This window comes from Odontesthes bonariensis, chromosome 14, assembly GCF_027942865.1.
Source record: "Odontesthes bonariensis isolate fOdoBon6 chromosome 14, fOdoBon6.hap1, whole genome shotgun sequence".
Classification (NCBI taxonomy): domain Eukaryota; kingdom Metazoa; phylum Chordata; class Actinopteri; order Atheriniformes; family Atherinopsidae; genus Odontesthes; species Odontesthes bonariensis.
The window spans coordinates 31,175,547-31,195,140 of record NC_134519.1 but is presented as its reverse complement, the minus strand read 5'-3'; the positions used below and the strand labels follow the sequence as shown (position 1 = coordinate 31,195,140).

Genomic DNA, 19,594 nt, shown 5'->3' with positions numbered 1-19,594 from the left:
TCAAGAAGTTTTTAAGTCCAAATGATATATGTTCTCAAGCACAGAAAAGGTGTTTTTCCACAGTGTACACTTTAATGTGAAAAATAATGTAAATGTGAACATACTGACAATAGCTAGTAGTTTATCAATGATTACAAGGCTTCTTTTTTGTTTTGTCAATGAAGACACGGAGGTGACAGCAGCCACTCCACACAGTTCTACTTAGGTCATAGAGAAATCAGCAAATATTTTTTCATATGATCAGATAAATAATACATTCACCGTGCCGTCTATGTATCTTAAATACACGTGTTTCTCTTTACTGCTTTGTCAGTTTTTTCCCTGAAAGATGGGTATGTAGTTGTGTATCTTGGACTTCTGCCTCTGTGTGACACACTCGGCAATCCAGATGATGTTGCGAGTCTGCTGCTCTTTCAGTTTGAAGTAGGAGTAAAATACTCCAAAGTGGAACTGCTGCAGGAAGGCGAGTGTGTTTAGCTTCACCTGCGGAAAACAACAGCACTAAAGTTTAGACAGCCAAAAGCTTGTTTTGAATACATCTAAGAAATAAAGAATGCATTCACTGGTTATTTTTTATATTTACAGTAAAAATGATCAAGCAAGCTGCCCAAGTTTTTTTAAATGAGTTTGAATGTGGAAAAGTTTAATGTGACGTTTTAATCAGATACTTGAACTATTTAAAAAAAAGTCACCTGCAGACTCTATTCCTTGGACATCCCAATGTTATTGACAAATAATAAAGGCATCTTACCTCTTGTTCAAGGAATCTGTCCTCAAGAGTCTTAAAATCTGAACCTGGCTCAGGGTCATGAAATATCAATTTATAGTCCTGTGGGGAGGTTCAGGTAAAAGTTAACCACACGTAAAAATGACATTGTCTGCAATAACAATACAGCAGCAGCTCTCATTAGAGTCCTTGGACAAGAGATCAGACTCACCGGATAACAGTCGGCCACAGCTTTAACCTGTTCATGGTCCTCTGCTTTGGTCAGGAGTCGCAGTCCTTCTGGGAACAGTTTGCCACAAGATGGATACAACACACTCCTCTCTGCGCTGCTGAGATCTGTCCCGAAGGAGTTCACTGTGATGAGGAAGGCCCGCCTGTCTGCCTCAAACTGCAGCACACAGACATGCAGACAAATCTTAAATAGTTTGCAAAACCTTTCTGCAAGTTCGTTAAGTGGGAATTGCCAGTACCTCCAAGATTGGGCACATTGTATCTTTTGTAGCACCACCCAGTTTCTTGCAGAAAGAGTGGAAAGACTCTAAATATGCCTTTAAGGAAAAAAAGAAAAGTTGATGCACAAATAAAATATTGATGAAAAAAAGACGTGTGTTCAACTTCAGAAGAACAACAATGTATGACATTATTTATCTAACAACTCAGCCAAAATGCAGAAGCAATGTGTGAAAAACTAAGTGCACAACATGTTTCAGGAGCTTGCAGAACCATTTCAGCTCCATTAAAGTTTTCACTTTTTAATTACGTTATCAGTCCCATTCATATAATAATGAAGACATTCTGACTCACTTATCTTTATCATTTTGCAGTTCATTGGGGTTTGCAAGAAATTGTTAATACACAGCTCTCTTTAGGTTCCACCAGAGCTTTTAATTCAGGTTGAAGTCTAAACTGACTGGATCATTGAAACACCTTGATTCTTTTCTTTTTCAGCCATTCCTGTTGTAGATTTGCTGCTGTGTTTGCTATCATTGTCCTGTTGCATGATCCAGTTTTGGCAAAGCTTTAGTTGTCGACAGATGGGCTCACATTTGACTTTGTGCAAGACTGGCAAACTGCCTAAACATCTACCTTTAAAGAGGTGCTCACACTTCCTGATGATTAATTAGGGCGGCCGTGGCTCAGTGGGTCATCCGATAACCAGAAGGTCGGTGGTTCAATTTGCACCTTCCCACTCTCGCTGCTCAAAATAAATTGGTGGACTGACAGCTAGAGGGGCGGCAGTCCACCTCCTTGCCACAGCTGAGGTGCCCTTGAGCAAGGCACCCTTACCCCCATGCTCCCCAGGCGCTGTGATTGGCTGCCCACTGCTCCAGTGAATGGCATCTGTCTCCATGTGTTTGTACATGAAAATAAAGTAATCTTAATTATTAATTAATCAAGTGTATTGGATCAGCGGCACCTGTTGGATACTTATCCTCCTAATTCCTCTAGAGACTGTATGGGTGAACTTTATATGCTGCATCTGCATTTTTAGATAGGTTTTGGTTAAATAATGATGTTGTAATATGTTGTGTGTTGTTCATGTGAGGTTGTATTTATCTAATTTTAAAAACTCGTCAGGATCACATGATTTTTTTTTAAATATATGTCCAAGAATTTAAGTACGTTTCAGAACTATACTGAAAGATGATGTTCATTTTCACATGACTGTAGGCATTCAGACATTATGAACCTTGTCTTCTTTGAGAATTTTAAACACGTTTCTAACTGTAAAACAGCCTACAGTACAGAACCTATGTGAACTTAACACCCTCTATCTGCCAAGATAAGCGAAAGCAGTTGTACCAGTTCACATCACCCCATAGTCACCTTATACAGCTTGTTTCTGAGGATCTCGACTTCCATGTCGTCCAAGTTGGTTTCAGTTACAGCATCCTGGAAAAACTGAGCTGCAATGCAAAAAAATCATAAAAACACACGTAAGGGTTTTAAGCTACATGTTGAATAATATAGTTTCATTTGGCTGACTCCCAGAATGGAAGGCAAGTCCTCTCATGATAAGAAAACATATAAAAGAAAAGAATAACATGGTCAGTAAGTCACCACTTTGACTCTGAAGAGACCTGATCACACCAAATATTTCATGAAATGTTATTGCAAAATCAACTTGATCCAATGAGAAATTTTACACATTTGCTCAGAGAAAAATATGTTTACAAGACACAAGCATTCCAGCATGGAACTGCTGCAGACAGTCTGCAGTATGTGAGCTTGGCTGAATTTCTTCACATTAATTTGACAAAGTGTTTGCAATTCATAAAGCTGATAATGCCCATTTGAATTAATTTGAATTCACAACATTTATGAGAACATTACATACCTAAATTAACTTTATGTGTTTTTTTCCTCTTCATTAAAATAAGTGCATTTTATGTTAGTTTAATATGAATATAATGCCCTCAAGAACTGCAGCGTCCAACACAAAATACACATCTTGCTTCCTCAGGAAATTTTACACAGCTTTCAATTTACCAATTTAACATTTTCAGTAGATACAGACCTTAAATGAGAAAAAGCTAACACATAATGCAAAGGGCATTTTAAAAGAAAGAAGAAAGAAAAAAAAAACAATGATTTCTACTTTTACTTTGACTTTTATCTCAGGGCAAAGAGTGTAACCTACACGTGTTGTATTTTTTTTCATTTTCTTTTTTTCAACATCATTTGTAGATTTACGGCCAGCTTTCCAAACAAAGATAGAATTTTTTCACCACTGTGAAATCTTGCCATTCATTCTTACGAAATTTAAAGGTGTTTCAGGTGTTATTTCATCCCAGTTTTCCTGTAAACGCATGTTTGCCACAGTATGGGGTTCGCATATTATTGTTAATAAATTTTCCACACATTCTCTGTTGGGGACATTTCTCTACTGTGGGTGGGCCAGTCCAGTACCTGTACTCTCTCTTTTTCTCCTCAGCCATGGTTTTGTACTCAGAATGTGGTTTTGTATTGTCTTCTTAAAAAATGCACAGAGGTCCCATTTTTTTTCTTGGCATCTCAGCACATTTGGTTTTAAAATCTTTTCTGCATTAATGCTGCCATCATAAGTGTAAATGAACTTTGCCAAGGGCAAACAATTACAACCCCATGTCATCACACAGTGGGGTTACATGGCACTGAAAGGATCGGACTATTGGCTAAATTACAATAAGACTGAGTTGTTCCTTATTTGAGCAAGGGTGATTATCCTTGGATATATATGGCGGTGAATGAATCGAATCATAGGCACAAAGCATGTCATACTCCGATACGATAGGTGGCGCTGTACCCATTTCAACTATTGCTAATAGAGCCACTTCCGGTTGACCGCTTCACCACCAACAACAACAACAAACTCAGGCATTCGAGAAAATGATGAAGCTACGTCCCTCTACATTTTGTTTGTGGTGAGCATGCTTATTGCACAAACACGATGCACAACGGCGCATTCTCCATCGGATTGTTTGTTTCTGTCTGACGGCAGCAACGACAACAGTAATATCGTCTCTTCCAACTTCCAGGTCACGACCCCGGGATAAAACCTCGAGCATGCGCAGAACGCAAAGTCTAATTCACCCCGTGCTTCACCGTCTACAATAGCCTGGCGACGCCATCCTTACGTACTTCCGCCCAAAGATTTTGGCTCCGCACATAGTCTGGCCAAATCCCCCTACCTCGGTTCGCTCAGTGTTTTGCCAATCAGCAAACAGTTGCGAGTGGTGACGCAGAACTCACGCGCGGAGTCCATTGTAGTCCATATAATTGTAGTTCAACCGCAGCGGAAATAAACATGGCGACGGAAGAACGCTAGAAGCCATCCATGAAGTTGTCTCAACTCTGGGGAGCATTACACAATTAAAACAAGAGCAAGAGGAATGCCTCGTCAATTTTGTTAGTGGCAAGGATGTCGTAGCTCTCCTTCCAACTGGCTTTGGGAAAAGTTTGATTTATCAAATGGTACCGGTATAATGAAAGCGGATGTGGGAAGCGTGATTCGCGAGCTAGAGCCTCGCGAGAGTAAGCATGAACCTCGGCGCATAACCTACGTCCTTTCTAAACATTAATGATTGGTTAAGGGAACTCCAATGAATTTAAGTTGCTGAGTAAGTTCCCACCCTCCATGGAAACGGATTCCTCTTGGGTTTTTCCAGACTGTTTGACGGAGTCAACAGTCGGCTTTCGCCCAGGCTACGTCTACAAGCACGTTTAATTTGACTTTCAACCAAGTTATCTCTCTTAATCCGATCGCGAGTAATCCGATCCGATCCAATTTCTTGTCCGATTAAAGTGTATGCATGAACTTAACAACTCAGTCTTATTCTAATTTAGCCAATAATCCGATCCTTTCAGTGCCATGTAACCTCACTGACAGAGAATGGCTTTTGGACATATTACTTTCAAGAGTCTGGATTTTTCCTATCCTCTGTGGTCCAGAGCACACAGTATCCATTTCCCCCCCAAAAGAGTCTTGAATACAGATTAATCTCACCACAATATAGGCTTCCACTGTGTGAAGGTTCATCCCATATCCCTCCAAGCCAGTAGAGGGGACACTGCCTTGGAACAAAAGTCTTCTTTTTTTAAGCTTTACAGGGCATTCGTGAATGTAACTCTGTATTGTAGTGTTTGACAATGGTTTCCTACAGTAATCCCTTGTCCATCTGGTCGTATTAGTTATTAATGATTGATGGTTCTGGATGCAGTGCTGTCTGAGGCATCAGAAATCCCAGTTCTCCAATGTAGGCTAGTGCCTGTGCCCTTTGAACACGAAAATTTCTCCAGATTGCTTGACAGGTCTGATGATTTTAATGATCATATTAATGCACTAGAGCAGTGGTTCTCAACCGGTGGGGCCCGCCCCCCTGGGGCGGCGCGGACACTCTCCTGGGGGGGCGCGAGTAGACTACAGGATGAGGAAAAAAAATAAATAAATAAATAAATCGGAAAAAATAAAAAAATAAATAAATTAAAAAAATCGGGGGAAAAAAAGAAAAAATCGGAAAAAAAAAATCAATCACGAAAATTCCCTCCTCCAAAATGCAAGAAGTTGGACTATTGTTTGACTAGTTTCATTTCAAATTTACCAGGGGGTAGTATTTTGAGCCTGTGACGTCACGTAACATAACGTAACGTAACGTAACGTAACGTAACGTAACGTAACGTAACGTAACGTGTCGTGGGGGTGGGGCCGTGAAGGGGGAGGGGTGGTGTCGGGAGGAGGGGGGGCCCCAACTGCATTGAACCATCTTAGGGGGGGCCCCGCTTGCAAAAGGTTGAGAACCCCTGCACTAGAGAGAGAGAGATACGCCAATTCCCTTTTTCATTCCCCAAAAATCTTTTTCAAGCAACAGTCTTTTTAGTAATTTCAATGATTTTCTCACAGTTTTTTTGCCCATTTTTGCTCCTCAAATGTTCAGCCATTCATGGATACCACTCATAGTCCTACAGTGCCCCATCCCAGTTGTTTTGGAATGTGTTGCAGGCCTGAAATGCAGGAATAGAATTCAATAGTATACGAGTCAAAATAAATGTTCATTCTTCTTTTTTTTTTACTTAGGGTTGTGATATCATAAATATCAAATTATAGATATTTTATAACACAAAACTGTATGTATGAAAATCCCAGATGATACCTTCGTATGAATCTTCAACAACACCAGCCTTCTATTTTCAGAGTTGTTTCCTACTATTAAAAGATGTACTTCAATCACTACTGTTAACTGGTGATGGGACGTTCAACAAATCTGTACCAGACACTGAATCAATACAAAACTGAATCCTGTTTAGGAGCAATTACCTAGCGGTGTGTCCACCAGGATGGCTGAATAGAGTTCATTTGGGGTGCGGGCGATGCTCACGGCTGCCATTTGATCAAAAGCTCCAAGTGGGTGACACCGTGGGAGCAGCTCTCCCACATCTCTGCGTTTCAGGGCCCCAGTGATCAGCATCACCACATTGTCGATCATGTACCCGTAACTATGGCAACACAGAAGAGAGAGTGAATTGTTCATCTTTTTGTCTGCGTTCCCCTATAAGAGGGTTTCCACACATATGTGACTTTAATTTAAACAGGGCTTTTTTTCCATATAATGGACTATGATGGAATAAAGTGGAGACCTTTGTGAGTTACAGAACAGATTTCTTCTACGTGAGGAGTTTAGTTTTCAGCTGCAAGTGAAAATCTTAGCCACACTCTGCCAAAATAAACTGTTCAGAAGTACTGAACTCACTGCTTTCTTTATGAGTGACGAAGGCAAAGTACTGAGTTGACAGAGAACTATTTTTTACAAATTATGAATGTGAATATCTGATTATCCCCCACACTTCTGATAAAGCACATTAGGTGATGTAGCATACGTTATATAATCGAGGAAGGTGGAGAGCGGCGGTATGGCATTAGAGCGCAGGCAGCTGAACTCAGTCACAAGATTTTCCCTCAGCTTGCTGTCCACCAGAGTCACCGTCAGGTCGTCTTCAGACGAGGACAGCAGTTTGCTGTAGTCTGTGCTCTGAAGGTGCAGCTTCATGTCTGAGGCGAGGAGAGGAAACAAGCTGGCTCTTATCACTCTACTGCTAAATCAAAATCCTGATGTAGTCACAATGGCCTGAATCATAAGCCTGACAACTATTCTCTGACTTTCAATGGACTTGTTCAACAAATTCACCAGACCAAATCACACACACACACGCACACACACACACGCACACACACACACGCACAGTGTCAGATTCAGAAACTTTAAAATGTTGCTGGTCCTCACTGAGCTGTACTTTATGCCTCACAAACAGAAGGAAATTCTGTGAAAAAAAACTTCATGCCTTGCTAAATGAGTTCCAGGTGAAGAAACTGGATAAATAGTGATGCCTGTCAGCTCTCCACTGCAGCTACTTCTAAAACATTCACACACACTTGCACTTAAGAACTTGAGTTAGAATTTAGCTACATGTATTATACTATACATTGGCAAAGCAAAATTAAAATTAAACTTAATTCTTACCCTCTAGCGTGTCACACTGGGCCAGGTTATGATAGTCAGTCTGAGTAAGAATCCCAGCCTTCATTCCTCGAACTAGGCCTTCCAGATAACCATGATCCACATTAAAACTCAGCTCCTGACAACCTGCCATGATGCCAAATGGCTTATCAACTGCAGTTAGTGATTTTTATCCCTTTTCTTTTAATGTAACTTCTGCATTATTCCCTCTCTGACTAACACTCATGCTGTTATTTTCCCTTCCTCTTTCACGCCAAGAAATTCCAATGCTGCCCTAAAAGCAGTCGCTGTCTCAGTTCCTGCTCTCTGGCTGCAGATTAATTAGTCACATTTTCTGGACTACTCTGCTTGTTTTTGTCAAGAGGAACAAAATAAATTACAAAGCAATGAACATGATGGCAAAAAGGAATGCAGCTACAAGAAAATTTAGATAAAAACGTCAACTTCACTTCTCTGCTCTCTGCTATCTGCTATCAACGTTTTAGACAGTCATGTTAATCTAATCTCTGCATGTCTTTCTTCACATGAATCAGACAGCTGCAGAAAATCATGTTCTTTATGGAGGAAGCAGACAACGTTTACCATTCATCATGTTCCCTACAGACAGATTTAAGTCTCATATGATAACTAAGAATTTTTCTTGTGCTCCTCCCTATATACCGGACATCAGGAAACTTACATAACGAGACACAGAACATGTGTTCATTGTATGGATTAATACCTCAAGGACTGAATTATTTTTTTGTTTTTTTTAAATGGACAAATCATTGTCTGTGCGAAATGGAAATTGCTGCTTTTTCAAGACATAAAATGTGCTGCTTTGTGCAGTCAGGCATCTTTCCTTCTCTTCACTTTATATCATAGCAGAAGCAGGCGCTGTAGAGACAGAGTACAGATTTGCAGGGTAGAATTCACGTTTTATGAAATTGCTTTATTTGGATTTCACACAGACTTACATTATGTCTATGCACATCTCTAAGGGATATATAAACAATTCTTTCAAATATTTACTGTCTGTCGGCTCTCGGCTATGGTTGATTTTTATTTCCACGTACAGTATATGCAGGAATTTCTTTTCAAAATAACTTATTTTCTTTTGAGACAAAATTCTCTAAATAAAGTTGATTTCCTTCCATACTTGAAAATAAAAGTAACTTGTCATGTCATGTTTAAGCACTTTTAGCATGTTGTCTTGAAATTAATGCAATGAAATTATAGGCTTACGACATATATATTAGATAACAAAAATATAAAATAACTTCATCCACATCCACATTTAGTTTGCAGTGGATCTGAAAAAATGAAACAAAAAAACAAAAAACAAAGAAAGGAAGAAACAAACAAACAAAAAAATCATTTTGAACAACAAATCTAGTTATTTGGGTCTCCCACACGAGTAACATGGTAGGAGAGCAGAATGATGAGAATATGTGGGGGACAACATGTAATTTTCTACAAATGTAAAAAAAAGTCACACTCCAATCCACTTCACTGAGCTGAGCTGAACCTGGATAACACATAGGCCAGAGGGAGGTGCGCATTAGGGTGTATTTGCTACACTACGGCTTGAAGACAAGAAAAAAACTAAGCAAAAATCCTGCTGTTACTCACTGCCTGTTGAGGAGAGTGGTCCAACAGTACGCAGCTGTGAGTACTGGTGGAAATGTCACTCAGAAATGAGAGTAGGGAGAGTGAATTTTAAAAGAAGAAAGGAAAAAATCATTTTGCACTAAACTTAGTCTTTTTGTTTATGTAACTCGACTTTTTATCTGTTAAAGTATCCTCTGTCATAAATAAGCATCCATAATTTAAAACAAATTAGCTTGGAAATTGGTTTAAAATTCAGTGAGTTATGACAATTTTCACTACAGACAGATACACATGTGTGGGAAATTGACTGCTGTCTATCAACCACAAGGTAATGGAGCAAACAAATATAGGTTGCAATACAAATGTACCATATTTTTTTTATCTACTAATGAAAGTAAAGTTACTATTTGTGCCTTTGAAATGAACTGCTCAAGCAGCTCTGCATACAGGGAGAGTTTTGATCTAATTAAACATTTAGAGACATTTCAGCCAGTTCCTTTCTTCTGAGCCAGCCATGCTATCTCTCCCCTTTCTGTTTATCAAAAATGATCAAAGAAAATTTTCAATTTCCAAGGTACATCGAATGCAACATTAAAGCCTGTCAGGCCAAATCATTGTAAGAGTTAGGAGGAAAAACTTTACACTTTCTATACATAGGCTACTGTTTAAAATATATGGTTCTATAGATAACATTGAATTATTGAGGAGAGATAACTGTGTTACTCCCAGAAAAGCTTCAGGTCCTTCCACCACAAGTCTGTTGAATTAACAAATGCATTTCCTTTATCTTTCTAAAATAAATCCTTCTGTTGGAGCAATGAATGATTTTTTTGTTGATCGACCATCTATCACCTTTTGTACACTATCTGTCTGACTTTGGAGTTCGAAAACTTCGAGAGAGAGCTCTCCTCTGTTTGTGCCATGATGCACTCTCACAACGTCACTGTGAAGCGCAGTCTTTCAAATAAAACCCACCCACAAATACGAAATAATGTATCAATTATTAATGGATAAATCAGTAAATTATGATGAAGTTTAATATTTTTGTTTCATTTTCTTAAAGGGTTCTTTTGATTAACTTTAAGAACATGTGTGAAAATTTGATGATGTTTCAGTCCATATAGTATTTAGCAGAGATATAGAAACTCTTTCAACCTCTGCTGTATGTGAATACCTCTGGATTCATACTTTTTGTGTATAACATTTTGTGTGTATTTGTACATAAGATATGTGTTTGTCTGTGTTCCATCTAGGTCCTCTTCAAACACAGGGGGTTCATCCTCCAGCAATGACAGATGGTGTTGAAGAGCCGACAGCGGCAGGAAGCGCAGGGGTCACAGCACGGCACATGTGAGGAGCAATTTTCCATCAAACGGCCACAACGGCGCGCAGGGTTCATAATGCTTGATTTGTGTTTCTGAGATAGCACAAATGGTGACAGAATTAATCAAAAATGTCTTGCTGAAAGAAAAGGAAGACAAAGGGAAACGTTGCTTGAATACCCTAAAACTCCTGTGGCATGTAATAGCATGTTTAAACACAGAGCAAGACTTTAAAGATGTACATAATTTCAATAGAAGCAGCTGAACTTTAAATTCAGAGGAATGCAAAAACAAACATGCGTTTTGAGTTTTTTACATCACAATAGCAAGGTAAAGAGGAATGTTTAAAACTTTCACCAGATATGCAAAATCCAATTTCCAAAGGTCTTCAAAGTTTTTTTGTTTTTTTTCTATTACAAATATAAGATGATGGTGGTGTGTCCACCGATTGACAAATCTAAGACGCGTTTAAATAAATTGCACAAAAAGGAAAAAAGAACCCAGCTGAATGCACTTTAACCAAACCGAACTACTAACTACACAACAAAAAAATCAAATATCTTCCCGCTTTGGTCTAAGCTCGTTCAGGTATGTCCTGCTGATAATTTACTGAATCTGCTGTGGCTTCATATGACTAAGATAGCTAAAAGTAAATCAGTGAAAACTTACAAGAATGTGACTTTGCTGCTGTGCAGAAATCTTTTGCCTCGCAAACAGCCGTCTGGTCTTAGCATGGCTCCAAACTAGGATAAAAAATATAAGAACAGAAATGTCTTTTTTTTTTTCTTTATCTCCTCAGTACCAACAGAGGCCAATTCAGTACCCACAAGCAAAAGAATCAAATTCACGGTCAAAATGTTAATACAATAAGGCAGCTCTTGTGGATCTGCCCTAAGGGTCCTCTTCCTGTCAAATGTGCCAGGAATACCTCCATGGGTAGGTGGTCAGGAGGCACCAAGCTCAGATGTCCACACCACTTCAGTAAGCTGTTTTCAACGTGAAGGGGTTTTAGTTCTATTCTTAGCTTCGTTTGGATATGTGAGACAACAATTCTCAGCTAATTGTCATCTTGCTGGACCAAAGAAGACCATAATTCATCATTCAAATACCCATCTCAATCAACAACAAATAAACTCGACTTGAAGTACAGAAGTACAGAGGAGAGAGTGTCTGCCCGGCCCCCACAAGACTAGACCGAAATTCATCAAGAAATTATTTGCAACAAAATTGGCTCAACACCAACAAGCAGGGCAGTGAGACATCAGAGCATTGTCAGATAATTAGTGGGTGAAAACTGAGAACTAGCTGACCCATTAAGAGAAACTCTGTTTTGGAGCTTGGAATTTCTATGTTTCCTCTGAACAAGCCAAGAAAGCTTAATTGACTTGACGATTTGGGCATCTTTCCAAGCAGAGGCCCTCACAGAGAACAATCACTCAGTTACAAGGCAGGTTGACCTTTATGAAGCCTCCTCAGAGTAAGAACAATTGGACAATGTGTTCCCTCTGGCTACATGACAAAAATAATTGCTAATGTTTTGGCTTGTCCAAAATTATGTAACTCGTGTAAAGTTTTCAGCACCATGAACTCTTATTTTGGAACTAGTTCTTCAGTAGGCCAAACATGCAGTGCTGGACCAGTATCCAAGCCTTGATGGTGTCATATTTGTTTTATTTTAGGACATGGCAGCCAAAATTGTGTGGTGTTCCAAAAGAAATCAAACTAATGGCCGGAAAATTATTTTTGAACATATTCAAAACAAGTTTATCAGCATCAGAGAAATAACTTGGAACCTTCAACACGCTCGTCTTTAAAACTTTGACATTTAACACGTGGGCAGAGTCAACAATCAAAAATCCAATTTCCTGATGGCTTCTGCACCGTCTCTTCTAATCCTGCCAAACTGCTGTTAATACTGCACCGAATATTAAGAACGTATCACTTACTTTACGGTAAATACCTTCATACGACTTGGGACAGTTTCAAGTTTCACCTCCTGATGTCCTCACTCACATTTTGATCCCTTTTGTGATTGATTACTTTTGTCTAAAAACATTTTTTTTTTAAAACACTTCACCAAAACAACAGCTGGCATTTGTTCTCTTCTAAATTAACTTATATGGGGATCTGTGCAGACAAAATAGCCAAATAAATAAATTTTACTAAATAGAACTACTTTTCAAATTAAATGAAAGTAAAGAAAACAATCTGCTGCCTGAATGTTGTTTTCAAAAACTGACAAAATGTCTTGCAGCGTCCTGTATTTGACTAAAATCCTGATCAAATGGGTGAAACTGAACAAAGCCTGTTAGAGCACATACATGTTTGTCCTCAGTTTAAACCAGATATCAGAGACATTAAAACCCAAGCTAATGTTTTCTTGAGGCTGCGATTCCTCCTGCTTGACATTATGATATCCTCCCATAACAAGCCTCCTAAGAGATGGGGTCATCAGCAGCTCTCCCTCATAGCAGAAATACATTCCGCTGTTAACCTGATGATGTTTCCACAAACTGAGAAAAACCAACCAAAAGGGTCGTGTGAAAGTGTAGCGTAAAACTCAGAGCTGTAGCCTACAATAGGCACAAAGCTGCAAGCATTGTCCGATAAGCTCTGTTGATGTAACAATATATGACATAATTAAAAATAACTGTTTGATATTTTTGACAATTAGCCCCAAATTTATTTATCAGTCAGGTGACGTATACAAATCTCTCTGTGACAAATTATATGTGTATGAATAATTGAAGTAAAAGCTACATTTTATTTTCGTTTTACATGATTTTTTTTTTTAGCTGTGAATCAAAATCAAAATAATCAAATTAAATCAAATCAAATATCCTGCACGAGAGCTGCATGCAGGATTAGTCCGGTTTGTTCTTTCTATGATAGCTGCAGGGTTTTCAGATGATGTTGCCTTTGACTATAAACAAAAACAGCGCTGAAAAATAGTAAATTCCATAAAAACAGCTTTCATAAACGTTCTAAAGGACCGCATCCTTACGTGCGACATTCTCAGTCTTCCTCGCATCTTTCTTCATGTCCTCTGCCCAGGAGAGCGGAAAGGAGAGCAGGAGGAGGCACAACAAGTGTCCGCCGGTGATCTTCCCCATGATGATGATGGTGATGAAACCGGCTGATAACAAGAAAATCACCCTCACGTTTATTAAATAAATCCCGGAGCGTCAGTTGCTGATCGAAGAGAGGGAGGAGGGGGGTGGGGGGGGGGGGGGGGTGCTGCTTTTCAAGTAAATCCTCACTTTAACCGTCAGCTCGCTGTGTGGTGGTGATGGAGCTGAGCAGCGTCCACTGAAGACGTTAGTGATGAACAACCGCTAACTAAACGCGCCGCCCCCACGTGACGGGCTCCAGACACGACAGGAGGTGATGCTTTGGAACTTTTTTTTTTTTTTTTTACTAAATTGTAAAAGACAAGAGGTAAATGTAATGGTTTGGGAGCTCCGGGAATTAGACCAACCCTCTCACCTTTTCACCAAAAGGGAAATCATGGAGGTCACTGGTTGTGTGAACCTCATGTGAACCTCTGGTTTTTGTAGCCCTCTGCTTCTTTTTGACATGAGCTGTTTACTGGCTCAGAAAAGATGATAATTATTACAGTTTTTTGTTAATTTATTGAAGAAATTCATATCTTTTGCATAATAGATTTATTTATCATGATATAATTCCATTCTTGTGTGCAAAGACACTAACACATTTTTAAAGTTTGTTATAATAGGTTTGAGTCAACAGTGTTAAAAGTGCACTGCAGTTGCTATGGTTACTCCATATCACCAGATTTAGTCTTGTTTTGGCCTTTTTAATGGTGAACTTACTTACTGTGTGTTCTCAAACACTGGAAGGGTCTGAAGAAAAGGCTTTCATGAAATAGACATTATAAAATGGTTGTGTCTTGAAGGCAGAAAAAGGACCCACAGGGGGAAATGTGATGGATTTCCTGTCTGTGAGGTCTGTTTTCATTTTCGTGGAAGACATTTGAGATGTCCCGAATGGAAAAGCCTTACTGTAAATACAGTGATAGTTCACTTGCTTGCACATTTGAATGAAAGTAAACAGATGTAAAAATCCATGCTTTTTCTACAGTTTGACTATTTAGCTTGTGTTGATCTTGACTGCACCCTTAAACATGGCCAAACATTTAGAATCTACACTTTCGCATGGCAAAGGTCCTTTGGTGGGTTTTTTTCATGTTTTCTGGTTTATCTTTAGTGTGAAAATGATTTATTATCACCTTAAACATCATCCGAAGCGCCAAAAAAAAGCAGTGTATAAAAACTTAGATATACCATTATTTCTGTGAAGAAAGGAAATCCAGAGAAATACTCTAGATTTCTCCTTAGTTTTTGTGAGTGGTCTTCCTGTCCTGCCTTGTCTCTTGTTTGTTCTTATTTTATTATAAAAGCTAGTTTAATATGCCACCTGCCTGCCTCCATTAGGTTGCATTTGGGTCCACATTAATACACACTGACGATTTCAACACGGTGGGACTCGAACTGTGTGCTCTACATGTACCGTTATCCACCCATTATTTTTCTTTTTTATGTTAGTTTAGTATATCTATTCATGTATTTATGGTACTATAGGAAGACACTGCATACCTACACCATATATAACTATATAACACACACATATATATATATATATATATATGTGTGTGTCTGTGCCACACCCTCTTTTTCTTTTATTAAATGAAGTAATTATAAACAATTTTCTCAAGCAACACTGGCAAGTTCATGAAACTGTTAAAATAATCTAGTAAATTGTACCAGAATACGGTCTCAGACCGTTTTTTTAAATTGTCACAAAATGTGTGTTTACATGAGAGAAAAAGGTTTAAAAGTCCTCTCAAACATTTGGGGGTAGGAGGGGTTTGATAATGGAGCAACACACATTATCTGTCCAGTTGTCTTATTGTTTCTCGGATTGATGATGCTTAAATTCTTGTTTGATTTCGAGGAACCTCATGTATTCTGTTCAATTTCTTGTTACTGTTTTTTTGTTTGTTTGGTTTGGTTTTCAGCCTTTATCTCTGGAAGTTCTCAGTCACCTTCGCCTTGTTACTCAATAACTGTACCACCTGAACTCGTTACTCACCTGCATCCACATCTTTTATTCAGTGATACTTGGGTTAAGGCATTAAGAGCTAGGAGATAAGGGCAAGGTAAACATCATGGCTTGGATAAAATCTGAGACTCGAATAACGTAAAATCCTGACTAAGGATTAAGGAAAATTTTTAGGATACATCTTGAAATCTTGGGCTGTGGCATGTACAGTTCACTCTCATAGAAAATTGTGAAATAGGCTTGGAACAAAAAAACCAAAAGACGAAATTCTATTTTTCTTCGTGCCACCCAGCGCGACTTTCAAATTAATCCATTTTAGTAGGACATCTGGTTTGTGTGTCCAGCAGAGAGGGTGGTGGTTGGATAAGTTATTACAGGATCATTTTTAATCCAAGCCATGCTTTTCTAACCTCAACCCCCTTGTTTTTAATACCTAACCTCAACCAAGCCATTTTTGTTGTGTAAAACAGCAAGTTGAAAGCACAAGGAAACACCAAATGAAAGCAAAAACAACATTTCAAAGTACAGTTATTTTCTTGACAAAAGTAGTTGTGTGTAAGCAACTGTCTTGAACCTCCAACTTGGCAGTGTGATGTGTTGCATCATCCTCCAACCCTTCCCACCATCAAATGTGAACCTTCATGCCTATTAAATGTGATGTAACTGTTTCACTAAATGCTGTGACACTCCACTTACTTTGAGAATTTATTTTTGTGTGTATTAAAACACAAACTGTATTATTTTTGTACAGGCTGCAAGAGGTTAAATTTAATATTACTCACCAATAGTCCCTCTATGTACTGCAGACCTCATCCAAAGTTGATCTCTGATAGAATTCACTTTTATTGCAGGACATTGATTGATACTGAAGCTTTTTTCTATTTCTGTTTTAGATAAACCAAGGGTCTATTGCTCCAGCCCCAGACAGATGCTTTAGTATAGCTGCCCAGTAATTTATAACAGATACACAGTACTGAGCCTAACCCTTTAAGTCATTTTTTATGACATATTTAGAAAATTTCTTTGCAACAACATACCTCAAATTGCAAAGGGAAGCCTGACCGGGGAGATATACTGTATCAGTTATGGGGCTGGGTGGAAATAAACTGACATCTGGACAAATGCAACAGGCCCTGAAAGCTCAACCAAAGTCTAAAAGAAGTCAAAACTAGTGATTCTTTTAAGAAGCAGTGCTATACAAAATGTAAAAACATGCATTATTCTCCGGAATTCAGTGCAGTATCAATGAGAACCTGGGAAATAAACTTGCTGTGTTGTTTGGCTTCTATTGTGTCTTCATATGGTGTGCATAAAGTAAAGAAACACAAATGTATTAATTAAATACACATCCAAAGAATAATGATATGGGGATTTCTTGTCTTAACCTTTTTCCAAGTGTAAGTAGTTCAGGGAATTCTGTGAGGAATAGAAGGTTATGAGATTGATTACCCACAAAGTTGTTCCTGGAACATGTTTTTATTTCATTTCTTTATGCCTGTGTTGAATCAAGAAACACATTCAAGGGTTTAAACTCAAAAATAATTTACTCTGACTATGCTATGAGTTTGCCAAGCTGTCACTTGTTATTAAAGGTTGTAATGCTCACAAATGCTGTTGAAAGCTTTTATACTCAGTCGGGTTCCCTTTAGAATTGGATCAATACTAATACTACATGCTGATTTGTTGAAAATGTAAGTCACAGCATGCAGAAAACTCGAAGGACAGACACAGTAATTGCAATACTGGTCACACAAGGAAAACGAGGCTTATGGCAAAACATACAAATAACAAACAGAAAGGTTTGTAATGCGGACCTTCTATAAATCCCCTGTCTGTCCTGCACAGCTGCCTGTTGTGCTACTGCTGGCCTGCACCCAGTCCAAGGCCTCACTGTCCAACACACTGTAGTGAGCAGTGCAGTCGGGATCCTAAAAATCAACAGGGTGCTACTTTGGCATTCGTAAAGCCCAGGGTGGATGAAACTTTATGGAATATGTGAACATGTACAAATGTTTCAAAGTTTTGGCTTATTGTCAAGACAGCACTTTGTGTGTTTCTGAGAATAATTGGAGGCATTCTTACTGATAACTGTGGACTGGAATATATGTACATTCATTTCAGAGATCACAGACACTGCCTAAGCCTGGAGCTAGATCACTTGTAAGACTTTGCTTTTGTAAAAACTGTTCTTTCAATTGACCAACCTGAAAGCAAAAGTAAGAAGAAAAAACAACATGCTTTCCAAACCCCACTGGTGAGTTTGAATTACTGACCCAGTTATGAAGGTAATTGCCCTGAGGGCCCCAGAGGTTGAGGTTTTAATGCCTGACAGATTGTGGTAGATTTATATATTACACTTTAAACTTTAAGGAGGTACTACTGCCTGGATATGTAGCTGGCGATGCGGAAATTTGTGTGAAAATGGGATTACAGTTACCTTATCATCATCAAGCACTACATTAATGGAGCATTAGTCTGATTATTCCAAACTAATTATTACAGCAAATATTACACATTTTTCTGGTGTGTTACACACTTCTTACTGAGAATCTGCAGAGGGACACAGCTGCTGTTTTAGATTCTGTTTACCAGCTGACAGATATTCGTCTTTTAGGAAACTGCTCTGAGCTTTACATGGCACTGCAAGGTGTTATTCACATATTTAAAAAAAAATCTATATCCTATCGGAAAAAATAAAAAAATAAAACGTTTGTCCTGTATGAAACTTTAGTTTTAAATATCATGTCTAGCTGTTTAAAATAAAAAGTGTAACCACAGCACATGTCAGAAAACATTTTCGGTACAGCCTGTGCACTTGTCTGGCTCTCATGTTCTGACTCAAATGGGGCTTTGATGTTCTGGCATTCCAATAGATTATTCAGGACTGACAAAGAGCTCTGCTGTTGGAATCTTACAGCATGTAAAAGTTTGCAGTTAATCTTATGCGGCCAAACCCTTATGAATTTATTTGAAAGGAGGCTGTAAAAACATTTTGTTTCAGTTGTTTAAAAATCTTAGGATCTTGACACTTTTAATCAACAGGCACAAGTGAAGTAATGTGTGCGTTCCAAATCTTTTATTCTAAGAACAGATCTAGGGGGCAATTTACTGAAAATCAGGACAAAATGTGAAAATCTCCACATTTTCACGTTAGGTTTTCCCTCATACATGAATGCAAACATGACTGATAATCTAGATTTTGAGCAACTGGCATTGAGTGAGTGTAGGATCCACCTCTCACATTTATGCAACAGCACATCAATTCAATAACCAATATATTAAAGGTTTTATCTATGTTTTTACAATACCTTCCAATGCATTGGGAACCAAGTGCTTGACACAATAATGGAAGCATCAATAATAGGAAACATTTCGAAAAGCAAACATGAAAAATCAATTAAAAAACAATACAAACCAGAATAGTGTACTTGACAAGTCAAGCACAAAAAAAATCTGACAAGAGAAAGGTCTTCAACTGTGATTTAAAACACCAGAGAGAGTTTGTTGGGTTTTTCGTCAGCCCCAAGCCCTGAACTGTGAATCCACAGTCCCACTGTGTTCTCAAACATGGGAGCAGTACAACAAGCAGGCCTTGCTCTGAGGACCTGAGGGGCCTAGCAGGAACATAAGGTAAAAAAAGTTCAATATTTCACACCAGTAAAGGCTGAGGCCAAATAGATTGTGCCGGGAGAACTGCAGCAATTTCCATCTGCTGTAAAGATCAGGAAAGTAAATTTTTTTGGTAACATCCATTTGGTGATCACAGCTTCAACAAGAGAGTTACTTGGCAGAAGTATTAAATTTTATCTTGCGGTCAAAATGACAACTTGGTTTCTGGAGAAGGAGTTTAGTGAAGACATCAGCTGCTAATGATCCTAAGG

The 19,594-nt window shown here is 38.6% G+C and overlaps 2 protein-coding genes across 3 annotated transcripts; both read right to left on the bottom strand.

The window, feature by feature from the left end:
- Window positions 1-108: 108 nt before the first annotated feature.
- Window positions 109-14,777, bottom strand: LOC142399389 (V-type proton ATPase subunit d 1-like). 2 transcript variants are annotated; one of them, XM_075484017.1, is made up of 9 exons: window positions 14,763-14,777; window positions 7,723-7,837; window positions 7,082-7,253; window positions 6,522-6,700; window positions 2,555-2,634; window positions 1,198-1,275; window positions 939-1,115; window positions 752-829; window positions 109-483 (listed from the first exon to the last, which is right to left on the bottom strand). In XM_075484017.1, the coding sequence occupies exons 1-9, from the start codon at window positions 14,775-14,777 to the stop codon at window positions 310-312; spliced, it is 1,068 nt and encodes a 355-aa protein (XP_075340132.1). In that variant the 3' UTR covers window positions 109-309. The 2 variants fall into 2 exon arrangements, with proteins under 2 accessions (XP_075340132.1, XP_075340131.1); XM_075484016.1 differs by lacking the exon at window positions 14,763-14,777 and having other exon boundaries at window positions 7,723-7,852.
- On the bottom strand, window positions 8,630-13,922 carry asip2b (agouti signaling protein, nonagouti homolog (mouse) 2b). Its single transcript, XM_075482406.1, has 3 exons — window positions 13,636-13,922; window positions 11,301-11,374; window positions 8,630-10,726 (listed from the first exon to the last, which is right to left on the bottom strand). The coding sequence occupies exons 1-3, from the start codon at window positions 13,742-13,744 to the stop codon at window positions 10,559-10,561; spliced, it is 351 nt and encodes a 116-aa protein (XP_075338521.1). The 5' UTR covers window positions 13,745-13,922; the 3' UTR covers window positions 8,630-10,558.
- Window positions 14,778-19,594: the final 4,817 nt, after the last annotated feature.